Source organism: Triturus cristatus, chromosome 2_1 (assembly GCF_964204655.1).
Source record: "Triturus cristatus chromosome 2_1, aTriCri1.1, whole genome shotgun sequence".
Taxonomy (NCBI): domain Eukaryota; kingdom Metazoa; phylum Chordata; class Amphibia; order Caudata; family Salamandridae; genus Triturus; species Triturus cristatus.
The window spans coordinates 718,823,131-718,844,735 of NC_140581.1; the positions used below are offsets into that span (position 1 = coordinate 718,823,131).

Below are 21,605 nucleotides of genomic sequence, written 5' to 3' on the forward strand. Positions count from 1 at the left end.
TCTAGAATGATGCCAAAGTTACGGGCATGGTCCGTCGGGGTGAGTGGAGTTCCGAGGGCAGGGGGCCACCAGGAGCTGTCCCACACAGTGGGAGAGGGTCCAAGGACGAGGACCTCAGTCTTCTCTGAGTTCAGTTTTAGGCAACTGTCGCTCATCCAGGCTGCAACGTCTTTCATTCCTTCTTGGAAGCTGAGTCTGGTGTCTTTGGGGTTCTTCGTGAGGGAGAGGATGAGCTGGGTGTCATTGGCGTAAGAGATATGCTGAGCCCATACTGTCTGACGATGACGGCGAGGGGGGCCATGTAGATGTTGAAGAGTGTGGGGCTGTGCGAGGATCCTTGAGGTACTCCACAGTTGATCTCTGTAGGTTCGGAGAGGAAGGTGGGGAATCTGATCCTTTGGGTTCTGCCGGAGAGAAAGGAGCAGATCTAGTTGAGGGCGGTTCCTTGTATACCGGCGTCGTGGAGTCTGGCTGCGAGAGTGCGGTATGAGACGGTGTTGAAGGCTGCGGAGAGGTCTAGTAAGATGAGGGCTGCGGTGTGGCCCTGGTTGAGTAGCATGCGGATGTCGTCGGTGGAGGCGAGGAGAGCGGTCTCAGTGCTGTGGTTGATGCGAAATCCGAACTGGGAGGAGTCGAGGGTGGCGTTCTCTTCGATGAAGGTGGTCAGCTGGGCGTTGATGAATCGCTTTGTAACTTTGGCTGCGTAGGAAAGGAGAGAGATGGGCCGGTAGTTCTTCAGGTCCGTCGGGTCGGCTGAGGGTTTCTTGAGGAGGGGCTTGACCTCTGCTCGCTTCCAGTCATCGGGAAAGATGCCGGATTTGAGGGAGGTGTTGATGGTATGGCCTAGTTTGGGTGCTATGGTTGCGGCGGCTGTGTGGTAGATGTGTGGTGGGGCAGGGGTCCGTTGGGGCTCCTGAGTGGGTGTTATTCATGGTCGTGGTGGTGTCTTTGGTAGTAGCAGGTTTCCAGGTGGTGATGGTTGGCTGGTTGGCGGTGGGGGGGGGGAGAGGTGTATGTAGTCTGTTCGCTGAAGTTGTCCTACAGGGTCTTGATTTTCAGGTGAAAGTAGGAGCTGAGCTTGTTGCAGAGGTCCTAGGAATGTGTTACATTCGTGGCTTCGCTGGGGGGGTTGGTGAACTGATTTATGACGTTAAAGAGTTCTTTAGCGTTACTTGGTTGGTATGGATTTCATTTTTGATGAAGGTCCGCTTGGTGGCTCTTATGTGCTGGTGGTATTCATTCAGGGCATTCCTGTAGTTGTTCTGGTCTGCGGTGGTTTTCTTGTTTCGCCAGAGTTTCTCGAGGCTTCTGCAGAAGCACCTGTCTTCTTGGAGGTCGGTGGTGAACCAGGTGGCCTTCTGGAGGTGTTGTTTGACGAGGTGGCGGAGGGGTGCGAGCCTGTCAGCTCAGCTGGAGAGCCAGCGGTGTAGTTCTTTAGGTGCGGAATTGGCGTTGGTCGTGGCAGGGGGGGGGGTCGTGGAGGAGGGTGGTGTTAAGGTGTTCCTCTGTGATCTTGCTCCAGTTCCTTCGTTGTGGGCGCGGGATGGGTTTGGGTGCGGTGTTGGTGTTGAAGGTGAAGTGTGCGCAGTGGTGGTCTGTCCAGAGGGGCTGCGTGGTGTGGCTGAAGCGGATGTTTGTACCTACTGCGAAGATGGGGCCGAGGGTGTGTCCGGCTCTGTGGGTGAGGGTGATGATGAGCTGTTTCAGTCCGAGGTTGGCGAGGCTGTCAAGGAGCATAGTGGAGTCGGGGTCGCTGCGTTTGTCGAGGTGGAAGTTCAAGTCTCCAATGAGAATGTGGTCCGTGGAGGCGATGGCGTGGGGTGCGACGAGGTCGGCAATGGTGGTGGCTGAAGAGCGCACAGCCTGGGGGGTCTGTAGAAGAGGGTTCCGCGCAGTGTGGTTCTAGGGCTGGTTTGGATATGGAAGTGGAGGTGCTCTGTTTTGGAGAGGGGGTCGCTCGTGCTGGAGGTGGAGAGTCGGAGGGAGCTCTTGTGTGCGATGGCGAGTCCTCCTCCTGGGTGGTGGGGGCGGTCCTTTCTTTGGATCTTGTATCCGTCGGGGATGGTGGTGGTGATGTCGGGGTGGAGGTGGTGTTGGTCCATGTTTCCGTGAAGAAGGCGACGTCAGGTGAGAAGGTGTCGAGCAGGTCCCAGATCTCTGTGGCTTGTCTGTGGAGGGAGCGCAGGTTGAGGAGGATGCACGTCAGGGCGTCGGTGGTGCGGGAGTCCGGCGTGGGTTCAGTGGGCGTGGGGGGGCTGTTGATGCTGGATTGTCAGCAGTGTAGGCAGGAGAACTGGTCGTGGGTGTTGTTCAGCGTTGATCTCTGGCAGTTGTTGTTCCGTCCGGGGTTGAGTGTAAGGAAGGCAGCTGAGTCGTAGTGGTGGATGGCCGGAGAACCAGGGTCCCTGGCTTGGGTCGGGGACGGGCGCAGACGGGCTTACCTTTGGCGCGCCAGCAGCACGCCGCTGCGCAGCAGCTGCCATTAAGTAAGAAAGAGGAGGGGAGTGCAGCTGGGAGGCGGGAACCGGCAGGAGGGGAGGAACCTCGGGTGCAGCAGTGGCAGGAAGGAAGAGAGGAGGCAGAAAACGGGAACGAGGGGGGAGGAATAACAGGAAAAAGGCAACAGAGACAGAACGGGCACAGAAAAGCAGAAGAGTGGCACAGGGGCAGACCCAGGCACCAACAGAGCCCAAAACAGCAAAGAGGCACAAGGGCAGACACGGACAGAAAGAGACCGAAGTCAGCAAGAGGCACAAGGGCAGACACGTGCACAAAAAGAGACAGAAAGCAACAAGGCAGACACGGGCACAAGAGAGACAGAGAGCAGCAAGAGGCGCAAGGCAGACACGCGCACAAAAGCAACAGACATCGGCAAATTGGAGCGGTTGCACTTGACGGCGGAGCTGCAGGGTGAGAGCAGGTCTCTGACCAAGAGATGATTGATGTGTGAGAGAGCATTTCCTGGTTAGGCCCACCCTAAAGTGGAACCCCACACTGCTAATCCTTAACTCCTAGGGAAGGGTAAGATGGCGTCCTGACAGAGGTGGGAGTCACCCTTAGCCTCATTTGGATACAAAAATGCTGACCATGTAAATGCCTAGAACGTGGTGATGCGGGCCACTAGAGCATGATCATCGTCCCACATGAATGGCTATTATTGAGACAGAAAAGTCTCCTGCATGGTTAAAGACGTGTACTCCTGCCCTGAGTTCCCAATTGTACTGTTTCCGTTCCCCCAATGCTGATTTTTGTGTCATTAGTAAACACGGATCATGTATATGTACCATGGCATAGGCTTGTCTCATGGATTGTGGTCTTGTTTGACCGGGAGGAGCTCCCAAAGCACTACCCTCACAATGGTGAGTGGTTACTGCCTTCACCAAGAGTTAAGCAGCTTGAGCGCAGTGGTGACAGCGTACTGTGTAGTGATCAGCAGAAGGGAACAGGACCTTTTTTACCCTATGTCACTGGAGTGAGGCCTACAGGCTCACTCACCTTTTTAAAAGTTTCACTGCTGTGTGCTTACCTCACCCTTGGCCTACATCCCGTAGACGTGGAGTGCTGCGCAGTGCATGAGTAGTGACTCCATGTTGGATGTTTGTGTGCCTGGGAAGGGTACAGTACAGGGATAAAGCAGTACTGCGTAGTACACATGGGATTAGTGTCTGTGCTCAGTGTACGTACGCCTGAAATGATTATATGAAATTAAAGATGTGATGCAGTGCTGTGCGTACGTAATGGAAGCATGTTCTGGGTGTATGTGTGCTTGCGTTAAGTACAATACATGAAAGGTGAAGTGTTGTGCAGCGTGCACATGGTGCTTGTGTGGTCTGGTACTTTATAGAAAAGCTTCCGTGCTGAACAGTGCATTCAGACTGAATGTGTGTACTGACTGCATGTGTACTTGTATTGGTACAATGCATGGAGGTTAAAGGGCTGGACAGTAAGTGTGCCGTGAATGTACACTAAGTAAGCGTGCCTGCATTGGTATAATACATGAAGGACCCTAGGTTCAATTATGGGATGCCCAGGCCTGCTTGGTGAATACATGAGGAGGGGAGGACTTCCCCCTCCAACAGATTTGTGTATTTCTTCTTCCCTGTGAGCTGGGTGGGACACGCGGAAGGAAGGGACCCTCTCTTCCCTCTCTTTACACTTCAAAAGCCTGCTCTTTGATTCAGTGATAGATCACAAGGAAGGGGCCTGGACACATGTCAGGAAAGTAGATGGGGTTGATAATTGAACCAAAAAGAATATGGCTGGCAGCCTGGCATTAACCTTTTGATACACAAATCACAGCGGCTGACATCCATGTGTGAACTCTGGTCACTCCCATGATATGTGTTGTGGCTCAATCAGCTTTTGAGTCTTGCCTGCTGTGACAGGCATACTTTCAAGGAGAAAGAAGAAAATAGAAGTGTACACTTCAAAAAAGCAGAACCCCAACGCAAATCTTGAAAGCCGCAGACCCTAAATCACATTTTGGTGTCTGGAAATGGACTACAAGTGGGGTAGATTGAAACCCCAACATTTGTCATCTGCCAAGCAGCAAGACAGGCTGTGCTATATGGGGGAGCTCCGCAATACTTCTGCCTGGGACCAGGACTTGGGGCTAATCTCCTTGCTTGGTGAGTGGCATCACCCAGGAAAGCCGAGACCACCTGCCCTGGAGCACCAGTGCCTGCCTGCTCACCAAGACACGCGTGCTCTGTGAGGAAGAAGAGAGAGTTGGAGGGAGCGAGGTCTAGGTGGGGAGACCTGAGGAGAGGACTCCCTGAGCGAGATGTGAGGGAATGGTTGTGCACCAATCAAGTTGTTGCCATTGTGCAGTGCCAGTTTGGTGACCCCTGTATGAAAGGAGACAGACACAGTGGACTGAGCTGTGTATTAGGCACTGTGCGGGTCTTGCTAAGCCTGTATTGTTGCGCAACAGTTACCCCATATGTCAGAAGGGGCCACTTGTAAAGTTTCTGTTGAGAAAACTTTGAGACTTCTAAATGCTGTGGTGGAGGCATTTGCACCGGAAGAGGAGCCTGCAGCCAAATTACCAAGTACCTCAGCAACCCTGTATTCCAGGAGGGGCTGCCGCTACATATGTTGCCAAGAATTTTGGGCCCTCGCCCAATGAAAAGACCGAGGCTGCGAATGACATGCTGTGGGACGCACCTCGAAAGAACTGCCTCTGACTGATCCCCGAGGACACGGCACCCCTGCCGGGCTCCAGTCAAGACCTGAAGAAAGGATTTTCCCATGTTAATCCTTGTGCATATTATTGTTCCTTTGCATGTGTAGAGTTAGAAATAAAATACTTATTTTTGTTATAAAAGCATGTATTGGACTGGGCATTGATTTATTGTTTGCACTTTGAGGTATGAGTCATGTTCACTTACCTGTATCTAGACTTGAAACCAAGGATCCCCACATGTAGTAAGGCCACAGAAGATATGCTTCCTAGGTATGTGCATATGTTGTTCATAGCTACCACGTTTCCCAGGTCCATGACTAGTTTGGCCAGTCCAGGTTTTTCTTAGCATTCTAGAACTTGTAGTCCTATTTAACCCAGGATGAAACCGGGACTACCTTTCCCAGCGCTCTACAAGGCCCATACTTCTAAGAAAAACCCAGACTGGTCCAACTAGTCAAATGCATGTACCTGGGAAACTTGCCAGCTATGCTTATTGGGGGTTCGGATGAATCCTGCTCCAAGCCAAATCCAGCTGGAAACAAAAACATGCTACAGGGTGATCCATACCACAAAAAGATAGCATTACAGCCTGTTTTTTTCTGGGTATGATCTTAGTAATAAGAAAATATTTGTACGTTTATCGTAAAATTGACTATGAATCAATTAATAATCTGAAGAGCAAGTGACTCATCACCTTTTTGATCTTATATGGTTTGATATTGGCAATTATATCACTCAAGGTATCTGTATTGCTTGTATATTTGATTATGTGATCTAACCAGGGCTTTAAGTGGCTGGGTCCTGCCGGTGCTCAGCACCAGCAGTTCTAAAACGGAAGTGCTGAGAAGGGCACCTATTGGGCTCTCCGTTTTTGACCCTCACTCTCACGATGAAAAAAATATATCTTAATTCTGCAGCAGCACCACCCTTCACAGCAGCAGCACCCTTCACAGCAGCAGCACCCTTCACAGCATTTGAGTAACTTCAAAAAGACTCGTTAGATTACTTTTACATTCTCCTAATTTCAGAACTGAGGCCTTTTCAATATTATATACAACAAAGTCATAGTTGTTGCTTATTTACCTCATGCAACAAATGATCATTGACAAAGCCTATAGCTCTGACTTGTTGTAGGTGCAATGTTACTTGTTGTATTATATGTCTGGATGCAATGACAGAAGCGGCAAAATACCAGTGGGGCAGCACACTGTAGTAAGCACAGATTTTTTACGTAATTGTTTTAAGCCACGCCCTTAAGTATATTGTCCACGCCCCTTTGGACGACCCGCCAGTATTTTAATCCCACTTTAGATCCAGGGCTTTAAGTCCCACTCCCTTCCCTCCTGTGAGAGCTGTGAGCATTATATTGAAGCCCTTTCCATTGCACTTGTAATATGTGTGTTGTGCAAATGTCAGGTACTTAGTCTGTTACATGCACACAAGGCTCAGCTATGACCAAACAACGTCAGTGTTCTGTCAAGTAGAATAGGGAGGGAGTGACAAACAAGCGTCGGCTGCTGCTTCTTGGTGAGAAGTATAAAATGACTTTTTCCACCTCGTCAGGGCCTTAAATGCACGGCGCAGCACACATACGCTCCACCCTTCGGGGTGGAAGTGTGTGGCGAGGATAAAACCCCGCTTTGGCGCGCACAGTGCGGCAGTGTGCCGGGCAGGCTCTGCTGAGCGAGGCCGGCTGTCTGTGGAGGTGTGACTGGTCCCCGCTCGCCAGGCAGGGGCTCAGATGCGTCTCCGGGGGGCGGGGCCGACGCGGGCAGCCGGCGCCATTGGCGGAGTTTTGCAGAACTTTCTTCTCTCCGGCCCAGCCCTCTTCCCTTTTTCCGCCTGACAGACGGACTTGCTCCCTCCGAGTGCAAGCCAGCTGTGCTCCCGTCTCCAGCGGCTCGCGTTGACACTATGGGCTCCGAGGCTGACGAGTCGAAAGAAGGTAGGGTTGTGAAAACTTTTTTACTGTAGGTCGTTGGGTTGCTATCTCCGGTTGCAGCATAGTCGGCTCCATCCTTCGTTGTACTTTTCTGGCTTGGGGAGATGTCTTCACGATCGGAGCTCGTTTTACAGAGTAACCATTCAGAGGGAAAAGAAAAAAAAACGGTCGCTGGCAGAGGGCTGTGGGGAGGGCTTTGGTTTTCTTTTGGCACCGGGACAGCTCCTCGCGTTGACAGCGCTGCTTGTGCTCCTGTAGGGCAGGAGACTGCTGCTGCTTAAGCCACATGGCACGAAAGAAGCGAGCCCGGTGGCCACAGGCTCCGTCTGCGCCTGTAAAGTGAAGTCTCGCCTTTGACGCTTGACGTCCATGGAAGCGTATTCAGTCACTGTGGCTAGAAGCCCGGGAACTGCATATGATCTTAGATGAATGCCTGTAGCATCCTGTGAGCGTACACGTCTGCTGCCTGTAATGTTCTGCTGCTCGTAGTAGTGCGGTGACAATAAGCTTGGTGCCTGTAGTGATTGCAGATGTATGCTGCTTGTAACAGCTTGCTGTCTGCTGAAGCTGGAGACCTGCAACAGGCCTGTGATTGTGGATCACTGCAGCCTCCAAGAAGTCCTGTGACTATAGCCTGTAACATCCTCTTAGCTGCTGTGCCGAGAATAAATTGATGACTAGCATTCGGTTGTCTGTAACAGCCTTATGTATGCCTGTAGACAGTTGCTGCCTGCAGTAGCTTGGTAGCTGATGTCCTTGCATATCCTGCTAGCCGCAGAAACCTGCTTCCTGTAGTCACCTGGCCACTGTGTACGCCTGCTGGTACCTTTGTGACTGTGGATGTAGCGTGTGACTTTATACTCATGCTAGCTGTGAAAGCCGGGTGACTGAAGACGATTCCTGGCTGAAACTGCTCGACAGCTGTAGGAACCTATGGCCTGTTCTATCCTAGTGTTTATTGAATCCTGCTGCCTGAATCCCCATGCGTGCCCAGTCAGCGGAGATAGGGAGGTGCTTAGTAACAATCTGGTATCTGTTGAGACTTGCCATCTTTAGTAGCCTGGTGGCTGAAGGCCGTGTTGCTTGTGGCAACCTAATGACCGAAGATGCTGCTACATTTAACAGCCTGGTGGCTAAAGATTCGTGTTGCCAACAACAGCCTGATGGCTGAGGAGGCTTGCTGCCTGTATTGGCCCGATGGCTGAAGAAGCTTGCTGCCTGCAACAGCCTGATGGCTGAGGAGGCTTGCTGCCTGCATTGGCCCGATGGCTGAAGAAGCTTGCTGCCTGCAACAGCCTGATGGCTGAGGAGGCTTGCTGCCTGTATTGGCCCGATGGCTGAAGAAGCTTGCTGCCTGCAACAGCCTGATGGCTGAGGAGGCTTGCTGCCTGTATTGGCCCGATGGCCGAAGAAGCTTGCTGCCTGCAACACCCTAATGACTGGAGACGCTTGCTGCCTGATGGAGGCTGGTGGCTGAAGACACTGGCTGTCTGCAGTAACTGGGCGCTTGGGGTGAAGGAGCTCGCTGCCTTCACACAGGCTGTGACTTTAGAGGCCTGCTCACTTTTTTGAGGCAAGACCGGGAGTGAAACAGAAAATCCCACTCGTTGTGATGAGAGAGGAAGCCATTACTCGCAGGCGGACAGAAGCCAGATATAATTATTCTGGAATTGAGTTCGCTGCTGCCTGTTTTCTTTTCCGCCACCCGAGGCCTCTTTGAAAATAAAGGAGGTGGGGGGTCGTGGGGTGGTTGAGGCGGGAGGGCCGGCGGAGACGGCTTCTGCAGAGCAGTGAAGGTTCCTTTGCACTCGCGGTGTGGAGGCGCTGGACTAGCGCCAACAAACACACGCGCATTCATCAGCAGCTGGGTGTGATTTTTTTTCCCCCTTCATTTTCTTTACAGTGTTCCCATGCAGTCAATTGAGAGAAGAGGTGAGGGCGCAGGCTTAATTTAGGTCTATAAAATAACTGGGGGCGGGGAAACAAAATGTTCCTTTCATGACCTCTTGAGTAAATATGGCAAGTTCATGAAAGAGTCGGAGAATTCAGCGGAACCCGAGTCAGGCGCGCGAGTGTCTGAGGGTGAGAGACGTGCAGGGAGTTTATATTTGGGAGTCCGGAGCGAGACGCGCCGTCAGAATCACTTTTCACCCTGGACCTGGTGCTTTTTAGCCCCCCCTGGGGATTCTGTGAAAGAAAACTGAGCCCTTTACTGCGCTGGTGAATGAATCGGAAGCAGTGTGCTCCTGCCACTTACTGAAGGTTTACTTCAGAGTCTGCAAATGCGTACCAGATGAGCGGCTGCTGCGGGCCGGCCGTGTGTGTGTGTGTGTGGGGGGGGGGGGGGGGGGGGGGGCTGCATGCCTGCCCCTGCAAGCACGTGCACAAAGAGGTGGAGGGGTTGAGGCACAGGGTGGTGCACATCCCTGAAAAACTGGCCGAGTCTCGGTGGCTGTTTGGATACGGACCTTACATTCCTATGGCAACCCGCATTCCAGGCGGTACAGTAGGAAGCGGCATCGCATGCCGGGCAGGCCCCGCCCAGCGTGCGCAGGGCCCCGACACATGCTATGGTGGGTATTTGTACAGCACGTGGCGTGCTGAAGATCAGCTACCCCGAACAGGGGCATCATTTCCATTGGTGCAGCAGGAGCAGTGACACCGGGACAGAGTCCCGAGGAGCTCATTGAACTCGAAATATTGCTGTGTTTCCCAGTTCACACATCAGTCAGTGGCTCGTTTCCTTACTTAGACTAGGGCCCATGACAAGCTGTCTACCCACTGATCCCAAACCCACACTCTCCGCCATCAGAGCTGTGGTCTGTCATAGACAGTTGTTAATTCCAAGCTGAGTGCGAATATCTTCCAGTACACAGTGCTGAATGTGGCACCCGCTTCAGGGCTTTAAGTGTGCCGGGTCTTGCCGGTGCCGAGCACCGGCGCTTTTTCAAAGCAGTTGCAGAGACGGGTCCCTATCGGGCTCTGCATTTCTGCCCTCACCCTCCGGGTGGGAAAGAAAATCTGAACTCTGCATCAGTACCCCTGCTCCAAGACTGATGTAACTTCAAAGAGACTCGTTTTAGTTCTTTCACAGTCTCATCATTTTAAAAACTGAAACATTTTCAATATTATATGCAACACAGCCATAGTCGTTGCTTATTTATTTTATGCAACTAACAACCATTGACAAAGCTGATAGCCCTGGCTTGTTGTAGGTGGAATGTTACTTGTTGTATTATATATCTGGATGCAATGACAGAAGCAGAAAAATACCATTGGGGCGGCACACTATGGCTAAGCACAGATTTTTAGTTTGCAAGTTTTTAAGCCACGCCCCTTTGAGAGCCCCCCCCCCCTGTTTTTTCATCCAACTTAAAGCTCTGACCCGCTTAAATATATCAAATCCACTCACTAGTATCCAGAGTGGTTTGTGCTCAGAAGAACAGAGCCGTGCATTCAGAAGCCCAGATCTGATGTTGTGCGCACAACAGCCAGTGTCACTAACCCTTCCATTACCCCCAGGTCCCTCCGTCCTCGACACCGTCAGTGACAAATGAGATTTACTATCTCAATGACAGACAAAAGAACGAAGGAATGCTGGACCTACCCCTCCCCCTCCCACTGGGAGTACTTAAGGAGTACCGTCCCAGCATTCCTCCTGTTCTTTTTTCTGTCTTACTGACAGTGTGGACGCGGCAGGAGCTGGACGCTCCTGCCTTCTTCTGGACTTACTTGGGGGCTGCTGGTTCTCATTCCAGGTTCCGGCGGACCTCCGTGGATGTCCTCTCCCCCCCTGCCGGGCTTGGGGGGAGTGGCGCGGGCTTCTTCATGTCTCTGGGCCTCGCGGCGGTGTAATACCGCGTTGGCTTTCTCCTTGCCCGATGGCCGCCCCTCCTGGCCTGCCGGGCTTGCTAGGGGGCGCGGCCGAGCTGCTCCGATTGGTTGTGGCTCCTTCCTCTTCCGGGTTTTCGTCTTGCCTGACTTCCGGTTTAGGGCTTTGAGGACGGAAGTCAGGCGCCTCGAGGTTCCCGGCTGGAGGTGGCTCGTTAAAACGAGCTGAGGGGGTGAGTACCGCATAGCGGTTGTTATTTCCTTGTGTTTTGGCGGTGGTTGGTGTGTTGTTGGCGATGGGGAAACATTCCAGAAAGCGTCATCACAGGGAGAGGTCTTCCTCTTCTTCTAGTGCTTCCAGGTCTCCCTCCCCTGCCAGGTCCAGGCGCCGTGATGCTGGTGCTGATGCGCATATTAAGCGCTTGATCAGGGAAACCTTGACGGAGATGGGGGATGTTGGATCCCGTCGCAAGTGCCCTGCTCCTGTTTCTTCGGACTCCAGTGGCGATGAGTCTGCGTGGTTGGGGGATGAAGAGTTGAAAGGGAAATATGTGGACAAGGATGCTATGGCTGGTATTTTGCAGCATGTTAAGGAGAACATGGGGTTCCCTGACGGGGACGCGCCTAGTACCTCTAGGGGCCCTTTGTTGCGACAGTTTCAGAGTGCTGCCACTGTCGATGTGCCTGTCCATCCCTTCATCAAAGATGTTTTGAAACGCGAGTGGGCTGATCCTGATCGCATCCTGATTCCGCGATTCATGGCGAAACTCTATCCTCTGCAGGATATGGCTACTGAACTGCCTGATTCGATTCCTATTGATTCTTTTGTGGCGAGTTTGGTGGGGCGTACTTCCCTTGCTGAGGACGCTGTGCTGAAAGATCCGGTTGACAAGAAGGCGGATGTGGCGCTCCGTAAGGTGTATTCTGGTTCCCACCTGGCCTTGAGGGCGGGCATCTACGGGACTTATGTGTCGCAGTCCCTGTTGTCTGACCTGAAGTCTCTCTATCAGTCGATGGATAATGCCACGGACTGTTCTGGTTTGCTTGAGCAGATTGAGCGTCAGGTGGAGCTGCTGTCTGATGTCTCCTTTGACGTTGTGCGTGCTTCTGCTCTGTCCGGGGGGGCTTGTGTGGCTGCCCGTCGCAGTCTTGTCCTTAAGGACTGGAAGACGGACTCTGCGCAGAAAGCATGCGCTTTGAGGTTGCCCTTTCAGGGTACAATGTTGTTTGGGGGGGAGTTGGAGGCGAAATTGCACAAGTTATTTAAGGAAAAGAAGCATTCTTCTTCTTTTAAAGTCTCCTCTACTGCTCCTGTCACTTCTAAACCCAAATCTTTCTTTCGCCCTACTTCTCGTAGGCAGTTTGTGAGAGGCCAGGGTAGGTTTGCTTCTGGCCGTGGTCGGGACCGTAAGGCTAAGTCCTCTCCTCCTGCCAAGCCACGTTCCTGACTCTTTGGCGGTGGTTCCCGGGTTGTTGGTTGGAGGGCGGCTGCGCTTCTTCCTGGATGCCTGGGTTCAGTCTTGTTCCGACGTCTGGGTGTTGGACGTGATTCGCCAGGGTTATGTTCTGGAGTTTACGGCTACTCCTCCAGACTCGGGTGTTCGGCCACCTCCTTGGCCTTCGAGTCGTGTGAAGCGGTCTCATCTTTCTCTCGGGATTCTGGACCTTCTTCGGAAGGGTGCCATTCAGGAGGTTCCCCCGTTGGAGACGGGGTTGGGTTTCTATTCCCTGGTCTTTCTGGTTCCAAAGAACACGGGGGGTTTCCGCTTGATTTTGGATCTGCGGGTGATGAACAAATGGGTGGCCAAGATTCCTTTCCGCATGGAGACCTTGCAGAGGGTGATTCCGTTGGTGCTGCCAGGTCACTTCATGTGTACCCTCGATCTTCAGGATGCGTATTATCATGTCTCGGTCCATCCTCGGTCCCGCAGGTTTCTGCGGTTTTGTGTTCAGGGGCGTCATTACCAGTTCATGGTATTGCCCTTCGGTCTCCGGTCGGCGCCGCGGGTGTTTACGAAGGTGGTGGCGCCTTTGGTCGCGTGGCTTCATCTCCAAGGGGTGATGGTGTACCCCTATTTAGACGACTGGTTGATCCATGCTCCATCTCGGGTCCTGTTGCTGGAGGCCAGGGAGGTGGTGTGCTCGGCGTTGCGGGCCCATGGGTTTCTGATCAACTTGCCCAAATGTCAGCTGACGCCGTCGCAGGACATGGTTTTCATTGGGGCCCGCTTCCGTTCGGATCTGAACCGTGTGTTCCTCCCCGAGCCTCGGGTTGTGACGTTGGTGTCCCTTGCTCGTCGTTTCCGGGTGGGGGGTGCTTTTCCGGTACGCCTTTGGTTGCGTCTTATGGGTCTGATGGCGGCGACAGTTTTTACGGTGGCCTGGGCACGTTTTCATCTGCGCCCCCTTTGGGTGTACCTCCTGTCTCTCTGGGATCCCCTGTCCCGCGACTTGGATGTTCTTATTCCTGTGTCTCCGGTGGTCCTCCCGGTTCTTCTTTGGTGGTCTGTGAGGGATCATCTGTCTTCGGGTCTGCCCCTGCAGTCTGCTCCTTCTCTGGTCTTGACGTCGGATGCCAGCGCCTTGGGTTGGGGGGCGACCTTGGGGTCTCGTTCCCTTCAGGGTCGTTGGTCCCTCCTGGAGATCCGCCGGTCGTCCAACTGGAGAGAGCTCACGGCGGTGTCCCGAGCTGTGATGGGTTTTCGGGATCTGTTGCTCGGTCGGAACGTGTTGGTGCGGTCCGACAATATGGTAACGGTGGCTTATCTGAATCTTCAAGGGGGGATTCGTTCGGCTTCCTTGAATGCGATAGTGGTGCCCCTGTTTTGTTGGGCGGAGGGCCATCTGCTGTCTCTGACGGCGGTTCATCTTCGGGGAGTGGACAACTTTGTGGCGGATGCCCTGAGTCGGTGCTTTCCGGATTCTCTGGAGTTGTCTCTCACCCCGGTTGCGTTTCGGCTTGTGTGCGGGAGGTTTGGGCGTCCCTTTCTGGACCTCTTTGCCTCCCGGCACAATGCTCCGCTCCCTCGGTTCTGCTCCCGGTTTCTGCAGGAGGGTTGCTGGGGGGTGGACGCTCTGTCTCTCCCGTGGCCTTCGCGTCTCCTCTATGCCTTCCCCCCCCTGGCTCTGGTTCCCAGGTTTCTGGCCCGTTTGTGTCAGGAGGATCGGGTGGTGGTGGCGGTCCTGCCGTTTTGGCCTCGGAGGTCTTGGTTTCCGACGGTGCGTCTTTTGGCGGTGCAGGGTCCCTGGTTTCTTCCCCTGTCTCCGTCTCCGCTTCGATCTTCCCCGTGCCTGTCGCTTCTCCGATTGCGGTTGTCGGTGTGGAAGTTGAGAGGCAGGGTTGGAGACGGCGCGGTTTCCCAGAACATTTAGCGGTGGCTCTTCAGCGTTCCCGGCGGCCTTCTACCCTTAAGGCTTATGATAGGCATTGGGGTAATTTTGATCGTTGGTGTTCGGCGTTGGGGGTCTCCCCTTTGTTCTGTTCCTTGCAGGTTGTCCTTCAATTTTTGTGGGAGGGTTTCGAGAAGGGTTTGGCTGTGTCTACTCTGCGGGCCCAGTGGGCCGCTGTTCGGGCTTTTCGTTCCCCGTGGGGGAATCTTTCGGATATTGAGGACTTGGTTTCTCGTCTTCTCCGCAGTTTTTCTGTTTCTCGGCCTGTTCCTCGTCCTTCTTTTCCCCTGTGGGATTTGCCTTTGGTCCTTCGGGTTTTGATCGGTCCTCCTTTTGAGCCTTTGGATGTGGTGGATTTAAAATTTCTCACTCTCAAGGTGGTTTTCCTGGTGGCTGTCACCTCTGCTCGTCGTCTTGGGGAGTTGGGTGCCTTGATGGCGCGGCCTCCTTTTCTTTCATTCACGGAGGGGGGTGTGGTGCTCCGACTGGATTCTTCTTTTGTGCCGAAGGTTTCTTCGCAGTTTCACAGGTGTCAGGAGTTGGTCTTACCTGCCCTGGGCTCTGTTTTGGATTCTCCTGGGGGTCCCCAGTGGTCTTTGTTGGATGTGTGCAGGGCTTTGCGCATTTATCTGGACCGTACGGCGGTTTTTCGCAAGTCGGACTCCCTTTTTGTCTCCTTTGGTGCGGCTTCGCTTGGGAGTAAGGCTTCTTCTGTGTCCATCGGCCGTTGGCTGAAGCAAGTCATTTCCTTGGCCTACTCTCTGTCTGGTTCTCCTCCTCCTTTGGGGGTTCAGGGTCGTTCTACGAGAGGGGTGGCTGCTTCTTGGGCGGAGGTTCAGGGTGTCCCTCTCTCTGAGATTTGTAGGGCTGCCACGTGGGCCTCTTCCAATACTTTTATCAGGCATTATCGCCTCCTCAATCTGTTGGGGGATGATGGAGGTTTTGCTTTGGGGGTGTTGAGCTCTGTTCGCTCCTAAATGTTTTTTTCTACTTTGTTTCCAATAAATCTCTGGGTTTGTTTGCTATCCTGGTGGTTTGTTGTGTTTTCTGGTATGAATGCCGGGGTTTGCTTTGGTATTTCTCATTTGTCACTGACGGTGTCGAGGACGGAGGGACCTGGGGGTAATGTCCTATTACTTACCGGTAATCTTCATTACTCCGGGTCCCGTAGTCCTCGACACCGTCATGACTTCCCTCCCTCCCTCCCTGTCTGCCGGCCTTCATTGGGGCTTGGTATTTCAGGAGGAATGCTGGGACGGTACTCCTTAAGTACTCCCAGTGGGAGGGGGAGGGGTAGGTCCAGCATTCCTTCGTTCTTTTGTCTGTCATTGAGATAGTAAATCTCATTTGTCACTGACGGTGTCGAGGACTACGGGACCCGGAGTAATGAAGATTACCGGTAAGTAATAGGACATTAAAGGTCTAACCGTGCTGCTCTGTAGAGACACAGGGAGGAAGGACGTTTTCTTTCGTCATCAGTGGGCTTCCAGCCAGCTGCTTAGAAGTTAGGACACAGAAGACCAGGTTTCCTCACAATTATCCAGGGATGCTGGGCACCCTGGGCAACATATTATGTTCAGCTTGACCTCTAAGGAGGCCACATTCGATGCTTATAGAGGCAACCCTGGTGTCCCGATGTATTTGGCACCCTCGGTGGCCACCCATATTATTTGCATGTCACTGTAAAGTGGCCTCGCCACTAGCATTTTTAGGCAATGCCCAGGACTTTTGAATATTGCAAAGCCTTTATTGAGCAGATTCTCTCCCGTTTGTGCAGAAGCAAAGTGAGAAATTCTTAGGGACATGTTTTTGGAGTATGCTAGCGAAAATGTTATTTCTCCTTACGGTAGACATCTACAAATGAGCTGCAGTGGGAGTCTTCATGATTGCGGCGATGCTTGTAGTGCGGTGTGACCATAGTGTGCTCTTGGGCTCTTCTGCAATGACGAGAACCAGCTTCAGGATGGTTGGTCTTGAGAAAACATCAGCTCGTGGAGCACCTCAGGATCCCACCATCATCTTCTGGCTCATTCACTCCGTTTTAACATGGAGAGAAAATCTTGGTTGAGCCTGGCCTGGCTGGAAACCAAACTCGGCCCTGCGCAAATATTAAAACAAGCCGCTCGCTGCAGAAGGCCACAACTAGATTGGGTCCGCGGGGGCATTGCTGGGTTATGCCTGGTCATCCTGCTCTGAAAGCTGCCATCCAGGAAATGCCAGTGGCAGGATGCCCACTCCGGCCCTTGGTACGGCTGTTGCATCTTTGGTATGTTGGCTCATCTTTTTTAAGATGCTCCAGGGATATTCCAGGCTGCATCCGATGCGCTGCTCAGTAAGTTGCAGCAAGCATGATAACATGTATTAGATTGTTTAGTTGTATATTTTAAGGAGTTTATATAGTGCTTTAAACCAAAGTGTATTAGTAGAATTAATTATTTCAGAAACTTATGACAAACCGAAAGGTTGGGAGCACTAGCTCGAAATAAATCCCAAAAGAAATCTGGTGAAATAAAGAGGGGCCATATTTTGCTTCTCAAATATGTGAACAGCATTGATAAAATGTGGACATTTTCAGTGTAGTTTTTAACATGAAGGATGCATTGATTAATCTGCATTCCTTAGTAAACACAATTCAACAGACACATTGTTTATTTACCTGTAGAGAAGTTACAAAGTGATAAAACCGTCACAAAGAGCCAATAAAACCCAGGTTTTAAAATACATTTGCAAGGATTATGTATGACATTTTTCGATGTGTTTATTGTAAATGGGGTGGTATTTGCTTAATCGGTCAGTAACAAAACTATGAGTTTGCGTTCACAATGGACCAAAGCTGTGCTACTCTGACATAATTCGCCATTCTCAAAAATATGAACACGTTATTTCTTGAGTGCCTGTTGCAGTTGAAATCCTTTTAGCCGAGCCATGTTTTGAGTGTCCAGAACTTACTTGCTCTTGGCCTCTGAAGGCAACAACTTGGCCTGTGCCATGGAGAGCCAGCGTGATGTCTTTGTAGTAGCTTTATTCGAGTTAACTCAACGGAAGCGCAAGGGAGTTCAGACTGTTCCCCTGTAATTTTCCCCCAATCCCATAAAACAGTTCCCTGCATGAGTGGATTGTGAAAAACTGTTGTTAAACGTCCAGCTTGGAGGGCACTTTGGTCTTCATTCTGAATCTTAAAGTGCCAGGACTGGGAGTGTAAACCTTTGAGACGTGCACTGCAAAATGTACTCGAATGTTGCTCCAGTGAAGAGTTTCTGTTTTTCGATCTTACCTTAAAGTACATTTAGAGACAAAGACATTGATCAGTACACGGGAAATCTGAACATACTGCGATCGGGCAATGGTGGGCGGTAGGATGTGTAGATAGCAGGGCCGGCTTTTGCGCTGGTGATGCCTGGTGCAACAATCTTTTTTGGTGCCCCTCCTCCCCGTGACCTCTGCCTTGCATTCCCTCTCTACTGCCCTGCAAAAGTGCCCCTCCTATATCCATAGCCCCTCTCTCTCACATACATTTAATTTGTTTGAAAAGCACTGGAAAAGGCTGGCTTTACTAACCTACTCTGCTATCCACATAAGATACAGATCTGTTCTTTGCAACTGGCATATTAACCCTCTGAGCTACTTTATGGCGAGTCATAACCTCCACTAGACAAAACTCTGATCCCTCTCTCTAGCAGGAACCTTAATCACAAAAGTTATCTTGACATTTGTATTGCTGCCTGAAAGCTGGACCTACAAATAACTCTCAGCAGGTGCTTTTAAATTGTAAGTTATTGCTAAACACAGTGTCCCCTCATCGAGATCAGTGCCCGCTCTCCAGGTCAGCGCCCAGTGTGGCTGCACCTCTTGCACTGCCCTAAGCCGGCCCTGGTAGATACATTTCAGCTTGTGAGATGTATTCAAATGTGCACGCGTGATTTAGTGCCAAAAGTAAGTAATAACCTGCGTTAACGTTTGCAAATCCTGCGGCTTCAAGACCCACCACTGCTTACAGTGACAAAAGCTAATGTACCCCAGACAGACTCAAAATGGGTGCCAGTGGTGACGATTTGTCGTCTATGATGAATGCTTTTTCTGATGTGTGGATTTATGTTTAATCAGGGCTTTCTGTGGGCCGTATGTTGTGTTGCACAACGCTGCTTAGCATGTGAGACGGATAATCCTCGAGGCATGTGCCCCTTGGCATTGGTGTTCCAGAGCCAGCACAGGTACTCCAGGGGTTATTGGGGGCCCCTGGACTTGTAATCTGCTGTTCCACTTGTTGGTCAGGATTCGGCGGAAGTCTGTTGAAGTCCTGGTGATGAACATGTCATGGTTGAGTTACTGCAGAGTTGCTCACTATGTTGTAATATCACCGAAAAACACCGAATGCATTTTGCCCAATTTAACACCTCGCAAAAAGTTAAACGTCGAGGTTGTATTGATCGTTTTCCACCCAATTTTTTGAAAACGGTAGAATTACACCTTTTTCCCTTTCTTCTGCCTCACTTGCTTTACTTTTTTCTTTGATTTTCTTAGAGAAGATTTATTTGCTGATCATTTTACTTTGTAGCATAAACTCGCCCCTTTCTTAGGGATTGTTGTTAACTATCGAAATGCATTCTGTCTTTTTGATGCCGAACTGGAGCAAGTTTTGCACCACCATTTGGAACAGAAAACTTTTATTTCTCAATGTTTTTATTTTCTTAAATAGTTCTTCTGTAACGTTACATAAATCTTATAACTGTTGTAAGGAGGACAGGCGTCTCGTCAGAATTCCCGACTGAAGATCAAAAGCTGAATCCGCACCTCCTGGACACAGAGGACCTCTTCCAGTGGCCATGGCTCGCGTGGAGGTTTCCATGGCAACGGGCGAGTAGTAGTATATGCGCTGTGTGATCCGAGAGACCCTTCCTCGGATACAAATCCTCTGATAGAAGCCAGGTCGTTTTTTCCATCCAGACTAAAGGTCATTGGTGCGTGTTTTCTCTGGCACGAGTTGTGTTTGGGAGCAAAACTTCCGTATTTGAGCACACCTGCAGATTGGGATTTACATTTTGTTTGGTTAAAAACAGCTTCACTTTGTTAACATGGTGTGGTGCTCTGATCTAATAGTTAACAGTTTGCTAAAAGGTGTATAGCGTCTTATTAAAAAAGGAAAGATTAAATCAACTCAAACCACTGATATTTAGCCTGGATGGTATTCCATTCCATCATTTTGCTCCTCGCCGTGCCACTGCGCACAGGTAGTTTGGACACTTTATTCCTATATACCTCTAGACATTCACATCTTCCAACCTTAAATTGCTTAGAAATGGGCGGAAGCATTTACATGTTGATTGATTACCGGTCACTGCGTTTTGTCTTAAGTGCTGACGAGGAAGCAGTGGGGACACCCCAGTATATGCATAAGTGCTGCTTTGAGACTGGGGCACTGTGTGTATGGAACCCCCAAAAATGTTTGAGGCATTACAGTTCTTATATTGGAATGTGGATCTTGGGTGAATAGCACATGTGCAGGGGCATAGCTAACACTGGTGCAGCAGATGCAGTGGCGCCAGGGCCCTCTGAGCTATGATAATTGCTGTGTTTTACTACCCAGAAGACAGCAGTCAAATGGGCCCTTTCCTTGCTTTGCACCGAGGCCCATGGTTTCCACGCCGCACTCCTGCACAGGTGTCGTCCATGTCAGGTGTACTGTTGCAGGTTAGTAGCGGGCCTGCACAGATTGACGTCTCATGGTAAGATATGCAATATATGCATTCTCTTCCTGTGATGCCTTTGTTATCAGCTGAATCATTCCTGTGGATTCCCACAGATTACCTAAGAGTTAAAGTTTAACGTCAGGGTTGTCCAGTTTAGTTCCGAGGCAAGTTCCATAGCAGATTTTAAGGATACCCACACAAGGCTTTTGCATCCTGCAAATATTAATTGAATGTATTTACATAGTTTTTGATGGCCCTGATAATCTGGCATAAATACAGCACCTTTAGTCCTAAACTGGACATCTCTGCTTTAATTGAAGTATGCTAAAATGGCAGACACATTTTTTCTCATATTTTTAACTCCTCCAATAAATAGTTTGCACCACATGAGGAGGGATCGACTACGGGAAATGGAAGGCAATCAACTTTCCAATTAAGCCAGTCCATCTCAGTGAAGGTTGATACTAGATAAGGCAAATGCAGGAAAGCTCCAGGTCGAGATGGAGTCCCAGTGGAACTGCCCAAAGAAAATCCACCAACATTCTTAAAGTTTCCATCTTTGGCCCACTCCCTTCATCTCGCAAAGGAGCGACTGTGGTGCCAATACTTAAAAAATGAGACAGAGCCGACCCGGCGTGCTATAGGCCGATTTCCCTAATAGATGCCCCAACTAAGATTTTGGAAATTTCAGCATACCTAGAAGGGTGGGCCACCACAAACAATATGCTTTTGGAGGTCAACAGTGGCGGTTCTCTCACGTGGGCGCTGGGGCTCCGCACCCTTTATTTCCTTCTCAAAATAACTTTGTGCTATTGAAATTTTTTTCAAATCCACTATTCCAAAATAAAAGATTTTCTTTAGGGTAGTACTAAAAAAACCGCCGTCAGACAAAAACTCCTCGAGCAGTCCTCTGCTGTACCTGCGCAGCTAACTCAGTAAAGCTCACATCAAATTACCATTTGCCCGGCGGATGAGCTCAAAGCCCTGAGGCCTGTGAGGTCACAAGCTTATCAAAATCATTGCTTACCGCATTAAGCTCCACCCCCTGACAACATGGGTGGAAAGATTGTCCCTGGGCGGTTCTGGCTGAAGCCCTGCAGCTCCAGGGGCTTCATGTCCATCAGGGCCACGTCACAGGGTGGGGTGGGAGCAAGCATCACTGACCCCATATTGTGACGTGTTGTGAGAGTGGGTGGGGTTAGAGGATGGAGGCTGCAAGCTCAACCCTGGAATCTAGCCCCTGGCGCTGTTTATTTTCAACAGATAAGTGTGAATACGCTGCTTGTTATCAGCACGATGCAGAGCAGCTTCTGCAGCACCGATCAGCCTTTCTAGCAAGTGAGCTTCCTTTCCGAATGAGCTTGATCGATATCTTGCAGTTGTAAGTGCAGACAGGATGCTACTGTGGCACAATTGTACCGGCAACTCCTTGCACTTACATTTAGTTTAGGGTGCCGGTGCCCGCATGTGCGCATTTAATTGCGTGTTACCAAAGAAACTTCACAACAGCCACAATGTCTGTTTTCCATCTCTGACTCCACGGTGCTGCTGTACGCTAACATTTGTTCTA

General features: G+C 51.0%; 1 protein-coding gene across 5 annotated transcripts in view; it reads left to right on the top strand.

Moving 5' to 3' along the window:
* TNFAIP8 (TNF alpha induced protein 8) overlaps positions 1 to 21,605 on the top strand; it is a 507,922-nt gene that overhangs the window by 403,701 nt on the left and 82,616 nt on the right. Inside the window, exon 1 of one of the 5 annotated variants that reach the window (XM_085632655.1) lies at positions 6,842 to 7,130. The exons of the other annotated variants lie outside the window; for them this stretch is intronic. Within the exon in view, the coding sequence (XP_085488781.1) occupies positions 7,100 to 7,130 (31 nt within the window). The 5' untranslated portion in view covers positions 6,842 to 7,099. Of the gene's footprint in view, positions 1 to 6,841; positions 7,131 to 21,605 lie in introns of those variants that run through there. 5 annotated transcript variants of the gene reach the window in all.